An 18870-nucleotide genomic window follows, 5' to 3' on the forward strand; every position below is an offset into this window, starting at 1 on the left:
TTTCAGAACTCTTAAAATAGTTTAATGCCCTTGAAAATGTTCCTCCTCCTATAAACTGTTATCCTCAGAAAGATGCAAATTTAATACCAAATGCCCTTTGGCCCCCTTTAGGTGAACTTCATTACATACTCTCATTGTAGACAGGGGATGTTACAAATTTAAAATTAGAGTATGCCAATAGATAGCATGTTACTTGTCAAATAAAATTTTCTGGAGTCAACCATTTGTTATTCATGGCTTTTTTCTTTTTTATACTACTTTCAAAATTTCTCTCAGCATTCAAATTATAAAAGTACTAAAGTATTAATGTAATTAAAATTGATTCTACCATTAAATGTATCTTTATTCATAACTGTACTTCGTAAGTCATTCCAGTCAGACATTTTTGTAATTAGACTGAAGTTCATTGATCATAATTTTTCATGTGAATAAAAGGTATTTGCATTTTCACCATAGTTAAGTCTCAAGCTGTGTGGCTCTTATAAAGAAAATTTTCACATCCAGTATTTGTTTCAGTTAGGTTCTTCTTAAAATGTGTTTTCAGCTGTCAGAAAATGCAGCATCACTTCCCATGGGCAAAATTAAGGGACTCTGAATAGGTTAGTTTATGTCATCCGTGAATGGGTAAGGTCTCAAGTTCCATGAGTTTTGCCTCAGCTACCATTAATTTACTGAGTTTTTTATTGAATTTTTCAAGCTGAGTTCAAGATGTACGGAAGAGATATAAAAGGATCTTTTAGCCATTTTCTGTTCCAAATGTATCGAAGCATGTACTTGAATTTCAAAACATGGACTTGGGGTTAAAATAATTTCTTCATTCATACTAGGTGTTAATTAAAAACAGGGAAGATGACATTTGAAGTTTGTTACCCTCTATGCTGTTTTAGAAATTGAACAAATTCTCAAAACTTCTGGTAATGTGTGATTTTTAGATACAAAGTAACAACAAAGTAACAAAGTATAAAATTCTTACATATAAATTACATATTTTCTTCATATTCTTAGAGCAAGCATTAGATGTGCCGCTTGTTTCAAGACATTGTGACTCTTTTAATTTAGTCCTGCAGAGGTAATATATCACCTCCTAAAATGCAGGCTTTTAATCATATCTGGTATCAAAGCAATGTGTGTATATGAGTATTAAAGAAACACTCAAAAGTATTTTCTTTAGAAATTAAATTTCTTTTCCTTGCTTTATTTTAAATACAAATGATATATTATTCCACTTTACATTTGTGAATTGTTTGGCCAGGGGGGGGAAAAAAGAGTTTAAGCAGAGTTCCTGTATTTCAGAATGTTAAAGAAATAATAGGAAAGACTAATACCAGAACACAATTAGTTACAGTAAATGACATCAGGTACTGGGGGCTCCTTGGAGGGTGAGCTTGATCCTAAATGAATCAGAAAAGGCTTCATGGTGGGGGGGGGGGGGCGCTATATTTGAGTAGATCCAGGGAATTGCATAGAATTCTACTTGATAGCAAGGAGGCTTTTCTGGCAGTAATGGCACAGAGGAGAGAATTATCTTCTCCAGATCACTAAGTGATCCAGTTTGTCTAGAAGAATGAATGTAGTATAAAGGCAAGGTTTGGCCGTAATGAGTTCTGGGGAGCCACTTCCTTATAGAGGCGGGATAAAAGTTGTCCTGTAGGACATCATTAAGGAGTGAATTGGGTGATGGGCAGAAGGTGGAACTTTGAATAGATTTAACTTGGAAAATAGAAAAGTCATGTCCACACTTGTTTGTTTCTACTATGTTCCAGATACAGTTAGATATTTTAGCTGCATTATCTTTGATCCTTCCAGCAAACACAAGGTTAGAGTTTGTCCTTTGAAAGATACTGTGGAGAATATATTAGAAGGCAACCAGATTAGGAGCCCCCTGGGGAGGTGACTCATGCATATTTCATCTTTTTTTCCTTTTATTCTGTGTACTTGAAAACAATTTCAACTCTCCCACATTATTGAATACCATTCACATTGGTTGCTGTCCACACTCTCTCCCACTTTCGGTTTCCCTTGTTGTTTTAATGGCTTATGTTTGTATGATACATTAGTCAAAACTAATGAGCCAATAGTGGTACATTACTAACTGAAGCCCATACTTTATTGACATTTTCTTTGTTTTTACCTAACGTCCTTTTTATGTACTTCACTCTCATCCAGGGTACCATGTTACATTTAGTTGTCATGTCTTGGTTCATGCATGCTCAGTTGCTTCGGTCATGTCCAACTCTTTGCGACCATATGGACTGTAGCCCGCCAGAATTCTCTGTCCATGGGATTCTCCAGGCAAGAATACTGGAGTAGGTTGCCATGCCCTCCTTCAGAGGATCTTCCCAACCCAGGGATCAAACCTGCATCTCCTGCATCTTCTGCATTGCAGGCGGATTCTTTACCACTGAGCCACCAGGGAAGCCTGTTGTGTCTTGGTAGCTATCTCTAAACTGTGAGTTTCTCAGACTTTCCTTGTTTTTGATGACCTTGACAGTTTTGAGGAGTACTAGTCAGGTGTTTTGTAAAATGTCCCTGAGCTAGGATTTGTTTAATGTTTTTTTGATGATTTCTCTGGGGTTTTAGGTTTGAGGAAGGAAGACCACAGAGATAAGTGTTCTTTTCATCACACCAGACAGCCATTGGTCTGTTTTGTTGTTGTTCAGTCACTAAGTCATGTCCGACTCTTTGCGACCCCATGAACTGCAGCACTCCAGACGTCCCTGTCCTTCACCATCTCCTGGAGTTTGCTCAGACTCATGTCCATTGAGTTGGTGATGCTATCTAACTATCTCGTCCTCTGCTGCCCCCATTCTCCTTTTGCCTTCAGTCTTTCCCAGCCTCAGAATTTTTTCCAGTGGGTCGGCTCTTCACATCAGGTGGCCAAAGTATTGGAGCTTCAGCTTCAGCATCAGTCCTTCCAATGAATATTTAGGGTTGATTTCTTTAGCATTGACAGGTTTGATCTCCTTGCTCTTCAAGGGACTCTCAAGAGTCTTCTCCAGCACCACAGTTCAAAAGCATCAATTCTTCAGTGCTCTGCTTTCTTTATGGTCCAATTCTCACATCTGTATACATGACTACTGAAAAAAAATCAAAGCTTTGACTGTATGAACCTTTGTTGGCAAAGTGATGTCTTTGCTTTTTAATATGCTGTCTAGTTTTGTCATAGCTTTCTGATCTGTTTACTATCTCTATTATTCCTTTTCAGAATGTCATATAGATGGTGTCAGTCTATAATCTTTTTAGACTGCCTTCTTTCAGTTAGTAATATGAATTTAATAAGGGTACACAGAATGTTGGAGGTATGCCAAATGGACACAGAAGCCAATTGACAGAGTTCCCATTGGAAAGATGGAAAACATTTTGCAACAAAATAAATTAAGTATTATTGTCGTATTGGGGAAAGAACAGACAAATAGATCAATGGAACAGCCCAGAAATAGACCCACACAAATATAGTCATCTGACCTTAGACAAAAGTGTAAAGGATATTTAATAGAAGAAAAGGATTCTTTTCAGCTTTTAAGAAATTGTTTTACATAACAAATCACTATTTTTTTTTTTTTTTTATTAGTTGGAGGCTAATTACTTCACAACATTTCAGTGGGTTTTGTCATACATTGATATGAATCAGCCATAGAGTTACACGTATTCCCCATCCCGGTCCCCCCTCCCACCTCCCTCTCCACCCGATTCCTCTGGATCTTCCCAGTGCACCAGGCCCGAGCACTTGTCTCATGCATCCCACCTGGGCTGGTGATCTGTTTCACCATAGATAATATACATGCTATTCTTTCGAAACATCCCACCCTCACCTTCTCCCACAGAGTTCAAAAGTCTGTTCTGTACTTCTGTGTCTCTTTTTCTGTCCTGCATATAGGGTTATCGTTACCATCTTTCTAAATTCCATATATATGTGTTAGTATGCTGTAATGTTCTTTATCTTTCTGGCTTACTTCACTCTGTATAATGGGCTCCAGTTTCATCCATCTCATTAGAACTGATTCAAATGAATTCTTTTTAATGGCTGAGTAATATTCCATGGTGTATATGTACCACAGCTTCCTTATCCGTTCATCTGCTGATGGGCATCTAGGTTGCTTCCATGTCCTGGCTATTATAAACAGTGCTGCAATGAACATTGGGGTGCCCGTGTCTCTTTCAGATCTGGTTTCCTTGGTGTGTGTGCCCAGAAGTGGGATTGCTGGGTCATATGGCAGTTCTATTTCCAGTTTTTTAAGAAATCTCCACACTGTTCTCCATAGTGGCTATACTAGTTTGCATTCCCACCAACAGTGTAAGAGGGTTCCCTTTTCTCCACACCCTCTCTAGCATTTATTGCTTGTAGACTTTTGGATAGCAGCCATCCTGACTGGCGTGTAATGGTACCTCATTGTGGTTTTGATTTGCATTTCTCTAATAATGAGTGATGTTGAGCATCTTTTGATGTGTTTGTTAGCTATCTGTATGTCTTCTTTGGAGAAATGTCTGTTTAGTTCTTTGGCCCATTTTTTGATTGGGTCATTTATTTTTCTGGAATTGAGCTTCAGGAGTTGCTTGTATATTTTTGAGATTAATCCTTTGTCTGTTTCTTCATTTGCTATTATTTTCTCCCAATCTGAGGGCTGTCTTTTCACCTTACTTATTGTTTCCTTTGTAGTGCAAAAGCTTTTAAAAAGCAGTGAACCTAGATTTGTACTTTATGTTGATGATATAAATCTCATTGTAAAGTGACATTTTCCCCACCTTTTTCATACTTACTCTTTGGAAAGAAATTCCTAAATGTAGTTCAAACTAAAGGAGTAAGAATTTATGCTTCACCTCATTCAGGGTGAAATGTATACATAAATTACTCTAGTTTTTTTTTTTTTTTTTTTGATGGGGAGCTTTGTCCATATCCTCCACTTATTCAGTCACTTATTTATATCAGCATGAACCTCTAGGTTCTCTATACTTCCTCACAAAGTTTGGGAGAAGAAGGACAAGAAAGAAGATTGATTGTGGTGGAATCCTTTTTTATTGATTGTTGAATTTTATTTGATAATATTTCATTGAGGATTTTTGTTTCTATGTTAGTAAGAGAAAATGGCCTGTCCTTTTCCTTCTTGTAATGTCTTTCTCTGAGTTTAGTATTTAGGTAGTACTAATCGTATAGAAAGTGCTAGGAACTGTTCTCTCTGCTTGTAATTTTCTGCCAGAAGAACTGGTAACACTTCTTCCCTAAATATTTGGTAGAATTTACCAGCAAAACTTTCTAGAACTATTGGTTTTTTTGAAGGGAGGTAACTAACTATTGATTCCTCTCTTTGAAAAAATAGAGCTATTCAGGTTTCCTTTTGCCTCTTTTGTATGTTTTGGTTTATATCTTTCAAGTAGTTGATTACTTAAGTTATCAAATTTGTGGGCACAGTGCTGTTGATAGTGTTACTTTATTATCTTTTTAATATTCATAGGTCAGTAGTAATGATCCACAGTGTCTCCCTTCTCTTTTCTGATATTGACAATTTCTTTTTTCTTTCTTCTTTTCCTAGTTAGCCTGGCTGGAAGTCTATCACTTTCATTGACTTTTCTCTATTGTTTTCTGGTTGCTTCTGTAATTTTATTCTTTCTCTAGCTTTAAATCACCCTTCTCTTTTCCTGTGGGAGCCGCCGGGTTGAGAGGAGCGTGGCCTTCTCGTCTCCCCGCCATGGCGTGTGCTCATCCACTGATATCAGTGTACTCCGAAAAGGGGGAGTCCTCTGGCAAAAATGTCACTTTGCCTGCTATGTTCAAGGCTCCCATTCGACCCAATATTGTTAACTTTGTTCACACCAACTTGCACAAAAACAACAGACAGCCCTATGCTGTCAGTGAATTAGCAGGTCATCAAACCAGTGCTGAGTCTTGGGGTGCAGGCAGAGCTGTGGCTCGAATTCCCAGGGTTCGAGGTGGCGGGACTCACCGTCTGGTCAGGGTGCTTTTGGAAATATGTGTCATGGGGGCCGCATGTTTGCACTAACCAAGACCTGGCGATATTGGCATCGCAGAGTGGATACAACGCAGAAGCGATATGCCGTCTGCTCTGCACTGGCTGACTCAGCCTTACCAGCACTGGTCATGTCTAAAGGTCATCGTACAGAGGAAGTTCCTAAACTTCCTTTGGTGGTTGAAGATAAACTTGAAGGCTACAAGAAGACCAAGGAGGCTGTTTTGCTTCTGAAGAAACTTAAGGCCTGGAATGATATCAAAAAGGTCTACGCCTCTTAGTGAACAAGAGCTGGCAAAATGAAAATGAGAAACTGTCGCCGTATCCGGCGCAGGGGACCCTGCATCATCTATAATGAAGACAATGGTATCATCAAGGCCTTCAGAAACATCCCTGGAATTACTCTGCTTAATGTAAGCAAGCTAAACATTTTGAAACTTGCTCCTGGTGGTCATGTGGGACGTTTCTGCATTTGGACTGAAAGTGCTTTCCGAAACTTAGATGAGCTGTACGGCACTTGGCATAAAGCAGCCTCCCTCAAGAGTAACTACAACCTCCCCATGCACAAGATGCTCAATACAGACCTCAGCAGAATCTTGAAAAGCCCAGAAATCCAAAGAGAACTCCGAGCACCACGCAAGAAGATTCATCACAGAGTCCTGAAGAAGCATCCACTGAAAAACCTGAGAATCATGTTGAAGCTTAACCCATACGCAAAGACCAGGTGCCGGAACACCATTCTTTGACAGGCCAAGAACCACAAAATCTGCATGGATAAGGCAGCAGCAGCACTAGAAGCCAAATCAGATCAGAAGGGGGTTCAGGGCAAGAAGCCTGTGGTGGGAAACAAAGAAAAGAAGGCTGTTGGTGATAAGAAGCTGAAGAAGCATGTGGTGGGAAAAAGGGCTGCAGGGACCACGAAACCAGCAGCTGAAAAGAAACCCACAGAAAGGAAACCCACCTCAGAGGAAAAGAAGGCTGCTGCATAAACTTAAATTTGTTTATTCCGTAAATGCCAAATCATTTTGGACAGCTAATTTTGAATAAAGACCTGAACAAAGAGGCAATGAGAAATAAATAAATAAATAAATCGCCCTTCGTCCTCTAGTTTCTGTGATACTAAAGCCCCACCTTAGGTTATTGATGCATTCAACACTATAATTTTCCCTCTAAGCACTGCCTTTGCTATAGAATACAAGTTTTGATAAATTACATATTCATTCAGCTCATTATAATTTTTAATTTCTCTCTAGGATTTTTCTTTGACATATGAATTACTAAGATGTGTATTACTTAATTTCAAACATTTGGGTATTTATCAGCTATCCTTATTTTACTGATATTTAGTTTAACTTCATAATATATGTAGTTCTATTATAATCATACTTTGTATGATTTTTATTCTTTTAAATATTTTAAGGTTTGTTTCATGGCCCAGAATGTGATTCATCTCTTTGAACATTGATGAATATTTCATATGTGCTACAGAATAACTCTACTATAGTTGGATAGAATATTATATACACATCAGTTACATCAAGTGATGGATAGTGTTCTTCAGGTTCATCTAAGTCTTATTGATCTTTTTATCTGTTTTATGTATCTATTACTGAAAGACTGGTGCTGAAGTTTACAACTATAATAATGGATTTGTATATTTCTCCTTTCAGTCCTATCACTGTTTGCCTTATATATTTTGACACTCTGTTAAATTTATAGACCTCTAGCTTGTTCTGTCTTCTAGGAGACTTGACCTCTTTATGATTATTCATCATCCTCCATTAGCCCTGACAATCCCCCTGTTATAAAGTTTGCTTTGTCTGAAATTAATATATCTGCTCTAGTTTTTGTGGGGAAGGAGGGGGGATCCCCTGGTAGCTCAACTGATAAAGAATCCACCTGCAATGTAGGAGGCCCTGGTTCGATCCCTGGGTTGGGAAGATCCCCTGGAGAAGGGACAGGCTACCCACTCCAGTATTCTGGCCAGGAGAATTCCATGAGCTGTATAGTCCATGAGGTCGCAAAGAGTCAGACATGACTAAGCTACTTTCACTTTCATAGGTTTTTAAAGAAAGCATATTTTATAGGTTCGTTGGTCCATTCCTTTAAGTTAATTAAGGTAAAGAAACCTTTTAAAATTTACAAGCTAATAGTTATCAAACAATGCAAATTTGTTTATTAACCTCAAAATTATCAATGATGAATTCAGCAAGGTAGCATGATCCAATATTAAAATACAGAAATCTGTTTCATTTCTTTATACTAACAATGACATATCAGAAAGGGAGTCAAAAAACAGTACTTTTTAAAATCGCATCAAAAAATAAAATACTTAGGAATAAACCTGACCAAAAAGTTGAAAGACTTACATGCTGAGAACTATAAAACATTGATAAAGGAAATGATTCAAAGAAATGGAAAGATATACTGTGCTCTTAGACTGGAAGAATTAATATTGTTAATATGTGCATACTATCCAAAGCAGTCTACAAATTTATTGTGATCCCTATTAAGTTACCCATGACATTTTTCACAGAAGTAGAACAAATAATCCAAAAATTTATATGGAACAATAAAAGACCCAGAAGTGTCAAAGCAATCTTGAGGAAGAAGAACAGAGCTGGACACAGAATCCTCCCAGATTTCAGATAGTACTGCAAAGCTATAGTACCCACAACAGCATGGTATTTGTACAAAAAGAGACATATGGATCAATGGAACAGAACAGAGCGTGTAGAGATAAACTCACACACCTATTCTATGGTCAAATAATCTTTGACAAAGGAAGCAAGAGTATATAATGGAGAAAACACAGTCTCTTTGGCATGTGGTGTTGGGAAAGCTGGATAGCTGCATGTTAATCAGTGAATTTACAACACACATACACACCATACACAAAAATAAACTCAAAATGGCTTGAAGGTTTAAATATCAACATAAGACTTGACATCGTAAAACTCTAGAAGAGAATATAAATTAAACATTCTTAGATAAATTGTAGGAAGACAATAAAAATAAAAACAAAAGCCATTAAAAGGAATGAAACAATTTCATTTGCAGAGCTGTGGATAGACCCACTATCATATCATATCAGAGTGAAGTAAGTCAGAAAGAAAAAGGCAAATACTGTATATTAATGCATATATATGGAATTTAGAAAGATGGTAACAACAATCCTACATGCAGGGCAACAAATGGAAACTTCTCTAACCTGGAAAATGAAAGAGTCACCTAAGTCCAGGAAGTGCAGAGAGTCCCACACAGGATAAAACAAGGAGGAACATGTCAAGACCCATGCTAATCAAAATAGTAAAAATTAAATATAAAGAAAAAGTATTAAATGCAACAAAGGAAAGGCAGCAAGTAATATATGAGGGCATCCTCATAAAATTTTCAGATGATTTTTTAGCAGAAACTCTGCAGGTCAGAAGGGAGTGGTATGATATCTTTAAAGTGAGGAAATGGAAAAACCTACAACCAAGAATACTCTACCCAGCAAGGCTCTCATTCATATTCATCAGAGAAATAAAAATCTTTACAGGAAGGAAAGCTAAGAGAATTGAGCAGTACCAAACCATCGTTACAACAATTGCTAAAGTAACTTCTCTAGGCGGAAAAGAGACCAGCAACTTAAAACAACTTTCTACATATATAGACTGTTAAACAAAAAACTTATGGGGAATGCAAACCAAAGAACTATAGTATATACACAAGCGAAAAAAGAAAAAGCATCCCAAACGATCACTAAAGATGGTCATCAACAAGAGAACAAAGAGGAAGGGAAGAAAAAAGACCTGTAAAAATGAACCCAAAACAATGAAGAAAATGGCAATAGAAGAAAATCCCTGGTGGTCCAGTAGCTAAGACTCTCTGCTCCCAATGCAGGGAGCCCGGATTGGATACCTGATCAGGGAACTTCTACATGCCGCAACTAACTACATACCACAACTAAGAGTCTACATATACCTGAAGATCCTGCATGCCACAACTAAGATCCAGTGCTGGCAAATAAATAAATATTTTTTAGATGAAAATGGAAATTTTGCAGAATGTATATTGAACATTAGAAGGAATGTTGCTTTACACTGTAATTTATTATTGCCTTGGCTCTTGTGATTCTTACGCTTTCCTTACACTGTTGTTGAATAAAAGTGTGATTTTTCTCTCCTCTGAATACTGTTCTAGCACCTAATCACACATATAAATAAAACAGAATCTTGTTGAAGTGCAGCTCATTTTATACAATGATGCACCTACCAGTTTTACAAAAGCATATACTGTATCAGTGAAATGAACGTCCTGATATAATATAGTTACCAGATGCCATGGATCTTAAACCAGTCCTCCACACCGATATCACAAAGATATCACCTGTGTGATATCTTTCTCTTTTAAAATATTTCCGTGCTGTTCTTCATATTGAAATAATTTCCTAAGCTTTCGTACTTACCCATATGAAGCAACTAGACTACTCTACCCTGTGTGTGTGATAAGGGCCATTGATGTGTGATCCTGTTACTTTCAGTACTAATTTTTTAATGAGTTTTTTTTTTTTTTTTTTTTTGAGTCCTGGGAAAATATTATGCTTCCTTAAGAAAGCACCTCCGTTCTATCTGCTGGCTCTGCACTGCCTCTGTCACTGTTGTTTGCCAGGTTCTGTGCCTTTGTATTAGCCCTCCTCACCCTCCCTTAAACTGCGGGAGTTCTCACTGATCTTTTGCATTTTTGTGTTTCAGATTGTAAATCCAGTGTGCAGAATATGTTACCTTTGGAAAATTTTTCCTATAACTATGATACCAAATCTTTAGAATGTGGATAGTGTTCTTTGCTTCCTAGGAATAAATGTAAATGTATTCCAGAGCAGATTCATCATCTATACACTAAAAATTCCAGTTGGATCACCTGGAGGACTTTAAAGAGTGTTCAGTTGGGAGTGTTCAACATGATCTGGAAGCCTGGATCAATACCAGCTACTAGGTTCCCCACTGCCTTTTGCACTAAGTGCTACCAAATGTGTTCTTTCCTTAATATTAGCCAACTCTAATAACGCATTTTTGGAGCTCTTCTATGTGGCCAGCCTTATTTTAAGTGCATTTCTCATTTATCTCAATTGATCCTCATGACAAACTTTTAACATCAGTGTTTTATTATTGCCTTCTTTCTACAAATGAGGACTCTAAGGCCCAGAGAATGTATCTTCTGCCCCAGTTTTACAGCCAGCACATGAGGGAGTCAGGGTTTGAACCCGAGCAGCTGGCTTGCGTATTCTAGTTGCTTCACTCCATACTGTGCTCCTTTGCTTGGAAACATTACTTACCTGTTTTAATTACCTAGTCATCTTCAAAGTTGGTATGAATTAAGCTTGTTTTTATTTCTCCCAAGTAAAATCTTTTTATCTAATCTGTATACCATATTATACACTTAGAAACCCTGGTTTGTGAGTACTAAAAAGCAAGTGGCACTTCATTTTCCTATGTGAAAATGATGTTTTTTTAAAAAAGGAGGAAAGCCCAAATACTTACTGCTTTCACTAACTCTTACTATTGAGAAGATAGACTTACCTCAAAAGTTCCTAACTATTGTCATTATTTCACTTTTATTTGACCTTGTTGGAGAAAAAAATCTGCATATGTGATTTTTCCACATGATTCATCTTACCTTGTAAATGCCTATTCTAAAAGAGTATAGTATTTTAAAATATTTCTATAACCACTTCCCTGTCTTCTTAGAGAATAACAAGTTTAACAAAATCTTTCCTTTATGACTCAGGCGTAATGATGATGAATGTCTCTTATTTTATTAATGCTGTTTAATAAGTTACCTGTGACTACTTTTTACCTTTTCTTGCCTTAATGTCGTATTTTCCACTGTCTTTTTTTTCTGTCTTGAGTGGATATCCTTCTAAAATAGTTCTCCCCATACACTAATCATATTTGCTACATCATGTATGTGTTGATAAATGTGTTGATAAATGAATCTCATTTGCTGATTTATATACCCATTAAAATAACAGGAATAAAAATGTAATTTTTAGTGAAAATTTTTATTATTATTTTCTTGACTCAGAGGCATTGTTGTATCAGTGTCAAAATATACGGTATATCTGGGAGGGACTGAGACTGCCAGCAGTGGGACTGCTGGATAAAGAAAATATACTGAGTTCTGAAAATGTGTTATAATTACAAATTTAATATAGAAATATATGTATATATTTCTACATATGGAAATATAGAACTGAACAACACAAACCTCTTTTATGGTATGCTTTTTATCCTTTTGACTTTCTGAAGTAGTTATGGTTCCAAAGCAAATTACACCATGTAGAATTCCTTTTGCTTTTAAAGGATTTTGATAATTCTATTATTTAAAGGTTTGAGGTGAAGTAATGAAATTAGTACATCTGGCTTAAGAAAGCCATATTACACTGTTCACATAGTAACAGTTGTTTAGAGATGTTATTTTTACTCCTGAGTTTGTTCATGCTTGAATATCCAAATGAAAAATAAACTGGAATCTTACGGTAGATTTGTTGTTGAACTTTGTTTAGCCTTGTGGGTGATGGGGATAGCACATGCACAAGATGATTAATTATTTTGCTGAGAACCATAATGTTGTGGAGCCATCTGCTGTGCCATTATTGGGAGGGTGATCCTGATAGATTACCCACTAAATTCTTTTAACACTTAGATCCAAGACTGCCAGTAGTCCTCCAGATTCTCATTAAATTAAGGCTACTGTGGAGATTTAGGAGCAGCTGGACCATGTGGAAAAATGTCTCCATGTTGTTACTACCAGTAATTCAACCTTGAGAAAACCATCTCAAGCCCACTCTTAAGATCTTTTAGTGGGATTTCTGCCATTTATATCACTGTTATCTTTTCCCATATAACATACCTACAACAACCCCACTTCAAAAGCTTCAAAAGTATTTTGAAAAGATATTTTGAACATCGACATTATCTTGGCAGAGCTTAACAAGCTCCTCATCATCAAGCACACAATAGCTCATATTTTTTGTGCAATACTATGTTTTTCATATTCCGTATACCATTTATTCATAAATTTGCTCATTCACTCATTCAGCAAACATCAATTCAATAGCTACTTTTGCTTTTGCTATGCTAAATGCAAGGTTATAGTCTTAAATGAAACAAAATTCACCATGATGCCCTGATTTTTGTCTTAGCATTCATCTTGTCCTGGAGTCATGTTCTCTGGAGGTCCTGTGACAGAGCATTATAACTTCTGTAATCTCAAACTTTCCAGGTTACTATTTGACCAGTGAAATGGAAATCATTTTAAAAGGTTTGTTAGAAATTCAGTCCTCTTAAATATTAAGTTAAATAGTTTGACTTGACCTCTGCATTGAACTTTGTGTGGGCCACGTAGAAACTAAATTTTGATCTTAATGATACTCCCACAAATGTGTATCTGTTGAATTCAGGGCATTTTAAAAACCTATCAAAAACAATTTTCCTTATTAATAAAATTATGAGCCCGAGAATCTCTTAGAGGGTTGTAAAATGAGAATATATATGATTAAGCCCAATAAAATGGAGTATTTGTACCTCAAAAGCAGGAGACTGAGATTGCTTGCTAATTAACTATTATTCTTTCTAGCAAGCATTTATGCAGGCCTAATTATGATAGTGAAGAAAGCCTGCAGACATTCATCTTGCTCTCTAGAAATGTTTGATTTATCATATAATTAGTAACTATTGAGTACAGTAAGAACTTATTCATTTTCTTCTGATTTTCTTTTCTTCAGCTTCCCTATATTTACTTTCACTATGTTTTTCTAGTCCTCGTCATCATGTTAGCATCTGTGTTTTTTTTTTTTTTTTTTTTTTTGGTGTTTCTTTATTTCATTTTAGTCATACTCTTTCCTGTATTTAGAGTTCAGAAGCCCTTTACTGTTAATCTTTCTGGACATCTCAGTTTTCCTTTTTGTATCTATATTCTGAAATTTTCCTCATGTGCCATAACTCAATTTATCTTTCTGGAAAATAGCACTAATAATATTTTCCTAGGCCTCAGACTGTTGGAATAAAATGAATAAAGATGATTGTGACAATATAGGTAATACCTACCTAGAAGATAGTAGGCCACCTGACTTTGAAATCCTCAAACAAATATAATAAATTGTTCTTTCTAGTGCTGCCAACATGAGCAACCAGGGATTCTGAACATGACCAAGGCTGTAAGCACCTACTTATTATTATAAGCCAGCATGCCTCACAGATATGCTTGCCATTTTAGTTTTATAAATAACACACAAAAAGAAGATGTGACTGGCTGATGCTATTTAGGAATGCCAGATCCTCTCACTCAGCCTAGTTAAAGACGAATTATGGAAGTGGATTTCCTGAAAGTACTTTGGAGAAAAGTAAAAGTCACTTGGTGGGTAAATAATGAAGCACAATGTGCTCTGTGCTCAGTTGTGTCCAATTCTTTGCAAGCCCTTGGACTGCAGCCTGCTGGGCTCCTCTGTCTGTGGAATATTCCAGGCAAGAAGATCTTGATTTTGAACTAAAAGGATGCATAAAGGATGAAATATCCTCCTTTGTAGAAAAAGAACACTGTATGGAAGGAGGTGTGTAATTGATTGGGTGTGTAAACAAGATAACTGGGTCATTTAATAACAGACTTTCAGACCCATGGTAAAGAGGATGGTCAGCAGTTGTTCTTTCTCATTGACACGAACGGTAGAGTGGAGGCCGGAGGTAGAAGTTACCACTTAAAATTTTGCAAGATGCTAGATAATATTAAAAGGGGCACTATAGTACCCAACTACAGGTTAAATAAATTTAACAATTATTTCATTATTAGCCAGTATAGACATGGGAAAGGGATAAGAAGAGATTGTTATGCTTAGGTAGGTGGGCCATAACAAGCAGTTTAGGGACTCAGTACTAGCTGAAGTGTGAAAATTACCTGTGATTGACAGACGGAGACAGAGATACACGTAGTCCTAGAAATTGTGTTAGAATCCTAGAGTTAAAGAATCATTTAGCTGTTTATCTAAAAGTAGAACTAAATCTATAAATTGCACATTAAAGTGTAAAAAAGTGTCAATTGCTCAGTCATGTCCAACTCTTTGCAACCCCATGGACTGTAGCCCGCCAGGCTCTCCTGTCCATGGAATTATCCAGGCAAGAATACTGGAGTGGATAGCTGTTCCCTTCTCCAGGGGAGCTTCCTGCCTGACCCAGGGATTGAATCCAGGTCTTCTGCATTGCCGGCAGATTCTTGACCATCTGAGCCACCAGAAAATTGCACATAAAGATACACAAACAAATCAATAAATCTAACTTTTTTATTTTCTATATACATATATGCTTACATTGGACTAAAAAGCTATCTTGAACAGTTCCATGGTTTCTAAGCTTCAAGTTAGAAAACTTTATGTTGTCCCTGCACAAATACAGTAATAATCCTAGTGATCAAATTTTATTATCCCTTTGGTTGGGAGAAACCATTGACTGCTATAGAAGGAGTGTGAGTATTATAGTATTATGTTCCAACTATTTCTCAGACTACTGGGAAAATATAATGTTTTCACTGTTATATAAACCTCTACATAGTCCATGTCTAGAATATGGTATATAGAGTAGTAAAAGCTAGAGCAATCTAGCCAACCACAAACTGCAGGTTCACTTAGTGCAGTATAAATTCTTCTAGATGCCTTACATTGCCTGTTAACATTATCTAGTAATGATCCATGTCATTAGAAAAATTGCTAATAGTATTGGATATTCGTATTACAGGGCAGGGAATGATGCAAATGAGAACTTTTAGAAGTTTAAAGTGCTATGTAAATGCCAGATATATTTGTGGAAGATTATTGCACATGGCAGAACATGTCCCATCTATAAAATGAAGGAAGCAGATTCTTTGATTACAGAAAGACCTTCAGTTTCAACATTCCATAGCTTTATGTTCTCATGGTCTGGTCACATGCATTGTTGGTCATTGTGGTCACTATCAAGAAGCAGAACCATCTTGGTACCTTATGTGAAAGAGCTGAAAGAAGTACAAAGACAGGCTTTTCTGGGATGCTGAGTATACCAATATAGGAATGTGCAAAAGAAGCAAGATAAAATCCTACGTGCCTATAAATGAACAGTTTTAAAGAGTTATATGTGTGTTTTTCCATTTGTTTTCATGAACTAGTGGAGGCACTCCATTTGGGAACACTAATGGCTGCCCACGGCTACTTCTTTCCAATCTCGGATCATGTCCTCACACTCAAGGATGATGGCACCTTTTACCGGTTCCAAGTAAGTTTATTAAAAGTATTATTTAAAAGTAAAAATATGTCTGCATTTTCATTGTTTTTGCAGAAATTTTGAGACTTGACTTATTTTACTTTGACTTGAGTTAGTTAGAATCTAATTAATTAATTATTTGTGAAAGCTGTGTGATGATTGAAGTTATATTTTATATAAAAAGTTTGAGAAAAATTCAGAGTGACAGTGGAATTCAGGAAGATGAGAGAGTCATCTGTAAATTATATTTATTTGCTAGGAAGGAAGTTGAGATATGGTAGCTATACTCTGGACCCTGTGTCATCCAGAGCCGTCTACAGTCCAAGCAAACGGTCATGGGAATATGTATGCCCTGTAATATGAATATCCTTGAAGCTCCAGGGTAGAATTAACTAATAAATACATATCTTCTGCATGTCTGAGACCTTCTATAAGTCTGTGGAGAAAGGGGCAACAGAGAATGAGATGGTTGGATGACATTACCAACTCAATGGACCAGTGTTTGAGCAAACTCCAGGAGATAATGAAGGACAGGAAAGCCTAGATGCTGCAGTCTATGGGATCACAAAGAGTTGGAAATGACTTGGTGACTGAAAAAGTCTGTGAAGGACATGCATGATGCTTTGCGTGTGTATACTCAGGAGGCCATCTTAGATAACTTATGAACTGACAAGAGTTATTCTAGGTCATTTTCAAATGAGATTCCTATAAAGAATAAATTTTGAGGAAATGAGTGTGGACTCCAATTTTGGTCATTGGTCTACAGTTGACATGAGTTATGATGATTTACCTGAAGTGTATTATATATTTCATTAGACATTATGGTTCATTAGTAACTGACTAGTGGATTCCAGTCTGTAAAATTAAGGCACATGTAATGCCAGAGTTTAAACTGTAGCTCTAGGTACTTTCAGAGGATTCTTCCCATTGTCCCACTTTCAGACTTTGGCACATTCTTCTCACTAGCTCTGAGTTATTGATTAAGTGACTTGAGTGCCTAAGGACTTGCTTGGGGAAACAGAACAGATGGAATATGTTTTGAAAAAAGTTGTTCTCAAAGGTCCTTGTCTTCCTAGAGTATTCTCACTGCTATTATCCAAGGAAATAATCATTGAATTTTACACTGAATAGCTAGGAAATAATGCAGTCTCCTGAAATTGTGATACTGATCTAAGTATTCAGGCAATTAAAATAAGTTGGATCATACGTGTAACTCTATGGCTGATTCATATCAATGTATGACAAAACCCACTGAAATGTTGTGAAGTAATTAGCCTCCAACTAATAAAAAATAAAAATAAAAAAAAAAGAATTAAAATAAGTTGGATCACTTAATTATAGAAGTCTTTAAAATAATGAAGCTTTATCCTTAGAACAGTTAAATTTAAAGTAATACTAGCTTAAAATAGCTTATTATTAGGTTAGAATAACTTGTGGTCCTAAGGTTAGCATTTTAATGAATAAAAATTATTAGAAAAGAAATTTTGTATGTAATACTAATACTTTTTGATTTTTTAAAGGAGTTACTTGGTATTGCAGGGTTATATATTCCATAAAATCTTATTTTTTATATGAAGTTTTCATATACAGACTATAAAGTAAACATTAGGCCTAAAATATTTTTCTTACAAATTCTAAATGAAAGATATTTTTGATAAAATACCAACTTTTATCCATCTTCACTGGCAATTTACAGGTAAAATCATCTATGTATAAGATTAATATATCTGTAAGGGAGGCACTGAATATAATCTGTATGTGTGCGTGGTAGGTCACTTCAGTCCTGTCTGACTCTTTGCTCTCCTATGGACTATAACCCACCAGGTTCCTCTGTCCATGGGATTCTCCAGGCAAGAATACTGGAGTGGGTTGCCATGCCCTCCTCCAAGGATTCTTCCCAACCCAGGAATTGAACCCCGGTCTCTTATGTCTCCTGCATTGGCAACTTGGTTCTTTATCACTAGCGCCACCTGGGAAGCCCTGAATATAATTTGTCTCTTGACAATTATCAAATTCAAAAATTTCCCTCAAAACAAACTAGCTGAGGCATGGCTGAAAATTAGTAGTGATGTCTTGAAAGTGAAAGTGAAAATGAAAGTTGCTCAGTCGTGTCTGACTCTTTGTGACCCCATAGACTATACAGTCCATGGAATTCTCCAGACCAGAATACTGGAGTGGGTAGCCTTTCCCTTCTCCAGGGGATCTTCCCGACCCAGGAATTGAACCGGGGTCTCCTGCATTGCAGGCGGATTCTTTACCAACTGATCTGTTAGTATAATTTGTAATCAAGAGCAGAGTTCTGCTCTTCTCATTCTCAGACTAAAGTTAGTAGGCAGAAAAAGCTTTAATGTTATGTTCATGGGCAGAGATGAGCAAAGCTGAGAATGGACCATACCACATTCTGGAGAAAAGGAGAGACAGTTTTTAAGAGCTTTACAACAGAGCAAAAGAATGGGTGCAGATGATAAACTTATTACATTACTTCTAGGTATAGGCAGAAGATTGCCCAGTTTGATATACCTAAATAGATGATCAGTTCAGTTCAGTTGCTCAGTCATGTCTGACTCTTTGCGACCTCATGGACTGCAGCACGCCAGGCCTCCCTGTCCATCACCAAGTTCCAGAGCTTACTCAAGCTC

The 18870-nt window shown here is 36.7% G+C and overlaps 1 protein-coding gene and 1 pseudogene across 2 annotated transcripts in view; both read left to right on the top strand.

Annotated features, from left to right (window-relative positions):
- Positions 1 to 18870, top strand: part of RGS7 (regulator of G protein signaling 7) — a 450036-nt gene that overhangs the window by 353142 nt on the left and 78024 nt on the right. For both annotated transcript variants that reach the window (XM_061160269.1, XM_061160270.1), the window contains exon 5: positions 16137 to 16243. In XM_061160269.1, coding sequence (XP_061016252.1) covers positions 16137 to 16243 — 107 coding nt within the window. The remainder of the gene's footprint in view (positions 1 to 16136; positions 16244 to 18870) is intronic.
- On the top strand, positions 5653 to 7032 carry LOC133069603 (large ribosomal subunit protein uL4-like; annotated as a pseudogene).

The sequence above is a fragment of the Dama dama genome, chromosome 14, assembly GCF_033118175.1.
Source record: "Dama dama isolate Ldn47 chromosome 14, ASM3311817v1, whole genome shotgun sequence".
Lineage (NCBI taxonomy): Eukaryota > Metazoa > Chordata > Mammalia > Artiodactyla > Cervidae > Dama > Dama dama.